At 52.4% G+C, this 5,144-nt stretch overlaps 1 protein-coding gene across 1 annotated transcript in view; it reads left to right on the top strand.

Annotated features, from left to right (window-relative positions):
* SORL1 (sortilin-related receptor, L(DLR class) A repeats containing) overlaps positions 1-5,144 on the top strand; it is a 136,287-nt gene that overhangs the window by 2,465 nt on the left and 128,678 nt on the right. The window contains exon 2 of the mRNA XM_014541910.1: positions 1,787-1,903. Coding sequence (XP_014397396.1) covers positions 1,787-1,903 — 117 coding nt within the window. The remainder of the gene's footprint in view (positions 1-1,786; positions 1,904-5,144) is intronic.

Consider the following 5,144-nt stretch of genomic DNA (forward strand, 5'->3'; position numbering starts at 1 on the left):
ATCTGCCCTGCTCTGTGCATGACAGGGGGCAGCGCCCCAACTCCCCAATCAGCCCTGCTCTGAGCCCGACCAGGGGCTGCACCTAGGGATTGGGCCTGCCCTCTGCCACCCGGGAGCAGGCCTAAGCCAGCAGGTCGTTATCTCCTGAGGGGTCCCAGACTGCGAGAGGGCACAGGCCGGGCTGAGGGACCCTCCCTTCCCCCTGAGTGCACAAATTTTTGTGCACCGGGCCTCTAGTATATATATAAAAATAGACCCAGAGTCATAGAAGCATGAACAGACTGTTGAACCAGAGAGGGAAGGCAGGGAGGCTGGGTGGGAAGCGATCAACCAATGAACTTGTATGCATATATGCATAACCTGTGGACACAGAAAAGGGGTGGTGAAGGCCTGGGAGGGGAGAGGACAGGAGCGCTGGAAGAGGTTAATGGGAGAAAAGGAGGACCTATGCAATACTTTCAACAATAAAGATTTTAAAAAACAAAAACAGTAATGAGGTTAGTTTTCCATAACAGAAACTAAAGGAAGTGTTCTTTATTCTGGGAGTGTATGTTTCCTCAGGTTTTGGGGTTATAATGTCCTTTGTTTAAGAGTGACGGTGATTACAGAGGGCACGTGCATGGCTGGCGGGCGGGTTAGGAACATACCTGATGACTCCCAGGAGCTCAGGTGCCAGCATGCCTCCCAGTTATGAGACCTGAACAGCAAGGGCACTGGTTAGCAGAGGCTCTCTACTCAGGGACGTGGCCCCTACCTCAGATGCTGCCCCTCTGGGATGCCAGGGCCCTGAAAGCAGCTTTGGGATAGGACGAAAGCAGGACTGAATGCGGGCAGAGACACCTGACACCTTTCCTCACGTTCCAAGGCTGAAGCTCAATCTTGGGTTCACACCCCATTGCGGGGTCACACCCAGTGGCCACAGCTAGTTCACACCCAAGCGCAGATTTCACACCCACTGCCAGGTTCACACTCCACTGCCAGGTTCACACCCACTGCCAGGTTCACACCCACTGCCAGTTCACACCCACTGCCAGGTTCACACCCCACTGCCAGGTTCACACCCACTGCCAGGTTCACACCCACTGCTACGGCTGGGTTCCACCCCACCCAGCCTGCCGTGTCCTCGGGAAGCAGGGAAACAGCACATGAGTCATGCTCTGGCACAGAGGCTGTCTCTGTTCTTACCTGGCATAAAAGGAGTGGCCATCAACCCTCTGTTGGCCTTTCTAATTTACTTTCATTTTACTGGTTTCAAAATTTGGAAGCATGGGAACGACTATAGCAAAAATCCAAAGGTCATTTCTGTGGAGTCCTGGAAAATAGTTCCTCATTGGGGGCACTAAACCTCTCTGAATAAAACTGCTGTTTTGACCATTTTCTCTTTCGCCCTTGCTGTGAGCTGAGGGTGAGCCGTGCCATGGGGCCCAGAAGCCCTCATTCCAACGAAGGTTTGAGAGCGCGGCCTTTCTGGCTGTGCTCTTTCTGGACGGGAAGAGGTTCTGCTGTGTTGGAGCGCATGTCACATGTGTGGAGTAAGGATGGGAGGAACCAGATGGGTTTCACAAATCAGTGAGAGCCTGAGACCCTTTGCAGTTCTGTTATGTTACGAAGAGCAGAGGACTAGAGTTTCTGGGGGAAGTTGACGCTGGTGGAATCTGTGTGTGTGGGGGAGAAATAGGCCACCCCAACCCCCGCCCAGTGCTCCAGATTTAAGGATCGTAGTCGTTTCTGAGTGACAGGAGGCGAGTGTCATGGCCCTAATTTCTGTGTTGGTTTTGTCTCCTAGGTTAGTCTGAATGATTCCCACAACCAGATGGTGGTGCACTGGGCCGGAGAGAAGAGCAACGTGATCGTGGCCTTGGCCCGAGACAGCCTGGCCTTGGCCCGCCCCCGGAGCAGTGACGTAAGTCTCGGTGTTTCTCGGGACCCTCTTCCTCTGTGCCGCCAGCATGTCCCTTTGTGATCTGCCAGGGTTCTCATTACAGAAAACAGCGGGTCATTGGAGAAGGGGTGGCATGAGTTACATCCAGAGAAGAGAATCCAGAAAATAATAAATGCCCCTCATTTGTTGACCACAGGGCCATGCAGTCAATTGCCAACGGATCATGTGATGTGTGATTACTTTTGCGAGGTGACAGGGCAGTCTGGTGGTTGTGTCTGTTCACAATGTCGGGAGTGCCTTCCGGGCAGAGTGTAGGTCTGCTCACAGCCCGGGAGAGCTCATGGCCCTTCTGTCCTTTCTCCCAACACCTTACAATTGGGTGCACTGTTGAATCAGATTCGCTCATATTCTTTTTTAAATTTTTATTTTTTAAAATTTGTACTTCTGTTAATCCTCACATGAGGGTATTTTCCCATTGATTTTTAGAGAGATTGGAAGGGAGGGGGAGAGCCAGAGAAAGAGAACCATCGATGTGAGAGAGACACATTGATTGGTTGTCTTCCACACACCCTGACCAGGGCCAGGGATTAAGCCTGCAACCAACACACGTGCCCTTGACCAGAATTGAGCCTGGGACCCTTCAGTCCAAGGGCCGATGCTCTATCCCCTGAGCCAAACCGGCCAGGGTGATTCGCTCATGTTCTTAATTCCCACAGTTGCCTTATACAGTGCTTAGCAGTTAGGTGCTTTGAAGACCCGAGATAAGCGCCACATACACGAAGGCCTGCGAGAGGCCCTGTCTCCATGCTGACGGCATTCTTTCCTCCACCAAGAATCATGGTCTCTCCCATTTTTCTTGCAGTACATGGCCCTCTGGGGCAGTATGTCATTTGTCCACTCTCAGTGGAGATGCAGGTTCAGGAAACGTTCCCTGGAACCTCGTCAAGCGTGGTGACTGGCACAGCCTCGGTGTCCAGGACACTGGGCATGGAAGGACTTTGCGAGCTGGAGCAGAGACTGCCCAGGCGTGACTCGCTCTGGGTGCCGAGTGGGAAGCAGGAGCAGGGCCCAGTGTTGCCAGATCTTCCAAAGTTTCGAGAGAAGCTCAGAGATTCGGATTTTTATATGAAAACTGCTGATTCTTATAGTTGGCAGCTAATGTGTAGTTCTTGCATACAACCTGTAAGCCAAGTAAAATGCATGAGGGCGGCTGGCCCTGGTCCTTCAGGCTGTGGCCTCTGCTCCAGACTCCCCCTCGCAGGGGGACAGGCACTCTGGTCACTGGGCGCTCTGGCCAGAGGACGCCTCCTGGGGAATAGCCAGCATGTCACGTCAGCCTAAGCACACAGTCGCCATTCCTGAGTCTGGACTTGATTCTGGGAGGTCCCACGTGTGTCCACTCTCTGAGTTGGATGTGCTCTTGGGTAGGGGGTGGGGGCGCCTGGAGGCAGCCCCAGGAGCTGTTTCCAGTGGAATCGGGGAACCTGCGGGCAGGGAGGGAGAGACAGGGCTGGACCGATGCACAGCTGTGTCCGTGGCGGGTGCGGAACCGGGGCCAGTGAGCGCCTGGACCGACAGCCACTCGGTGTGGTGGCCCGCAGCAGGCAAGCCTCGTGGGGCCATCTCTGTAGCCTGTTGACACATGCGGCCGGTGTGAAGCCCAGTCACAGTGTGCGGATGCCCGCTGGCCGTGGGGCTCTGTGGGCACCTGTGGGGGTCAGCATAGTCTCTGCCACAGGCATAGCCTCCGAGCGCAGGACGTGGCTCTGTGCCCTGCTATGCTGAGAAAGTCCTCCTTAGAGATGTTTTGTTGTTAATCCTCATCTAAGGATATTTTTCCCATTGATTTTTAGAGAGAGAGAGAGAGAGAGAGAGAGAGAGAAACATCTATGTGAGAGAGACACATCTATTGGTTGCCTCCTGCACACACCTGGACCAGGGCTGGGGATCGAACCTGCAACCCAGATATATACTCTTGACCAGGAATTAAACCTGAGACCCCTAGGTGTGAGGGCTCATGCTCTAACCATTGAGCACACCAGCCAGGGCTTTTTTAGAGTTTTTATGCAATCAAAAATTTTTCGCCTAGGTAATATTTTTTTGTGAGACAGGTAAAGACCTTCATGGTTGTTTTATGGTTTTGCTGGACAAACAGGAGATAGAGATAGTCAGTGACTCACATGAGGTTCCTTTGCGTGTCTGGGAGGTCTGGGGCTAATGAGAATTGATACTTGGCATGTGAGGATGTAATGTGTGTTTTTTTGTTTTGTTTTGTTTATATATATATATATTTTATTGATTTTTTACAGAGAGGAAGGGAGAGGGATAGAGAGTTAGAAACATCAATGAGAGAGAAACATCGACCAGCTGCCTCCTGTACACTCCCTACTGGGGATGTGCCCGCAACCAAGGTACATGCCCTTGACCAGAATCGAACCTGGGACCCTTGAGTCCACAGGCCGACGCTCTATCCACTGAGCCAAACCGGTCAGGGCGGATGTAGTGTTGCTCCGGGTGACCAGCTGGCCTGGGTTTCGGCACTGGGAGTCCCCATTTGGGACCACCCTCCGTCCCAGAGGAACCAGGGTGGTTGGTCACCTTGGTGTTGCCAGTCCCCATCCCAGTTCTTCCTCTGTGTGGATATTGGAGTGTATCTGGGAGGAAGCACTGGACATTGAAGTGATACACTGTCTGGAATGAAGGATGCCTACGAATAACGGGAAGGGAATCTAATGCTCGGGACAGTGAATAAGGGCGGCATGGGTACAGCTGCATTAAGGAATTGGCAGATGAAACTGAGATGTTCTGACGTGAAAAGTTAATGCAAAAATAAACGATGGCTCAGGTAGGAGCTGCTGGTGTCAAATTAGTGACATTCACGTCTCCTCTGGAGGAGCCTGGGTGTGAGGCCCGGCTGCGTCCCGGGGAAGCGAGCTGTGAGCGTTGGGATGGCCAGCGTGTGCACATTCAGAATAGAAAGGGCATGGACCTGGGGCGGGGATTGGAAGGTTTGCTATTAAACCAGGAACTCAGTGGGTGAACATGTTCTTCTTCTTTAATACTTACCCAGTTCTAACTAACTGATTGTTAATATCATCTACACTAATAAAAGAGAAACATGGTAATTGGCGTACGACCGCTACCCTTCCCATTGGCTAATCAGGGAGATATGCAAATTAACTGTCAGCCAAGATGGCGGCCGGCAGCCAGGCAGCTTGAAACTAACATGAGGCTTGCTTCCTTCAGTGACGGAGGAAACCAA

This window comes from Myotis brandtii, unplaced genomic scaffold, assembly GCF_000412655.1.
Source record: "Myotis brandtii unplaced genomic scaffold, ASM41265v1 scaffold1074, whole genome shotgun sequence".
In the NCBI taxonomy this organism is placed as follows: domain Eukaryota; kingdom Metazoa; phylum Chordata; class Mammalia; order Chiroptera; family Vespertilionidae; genus Myotis; species Myotis brandtii.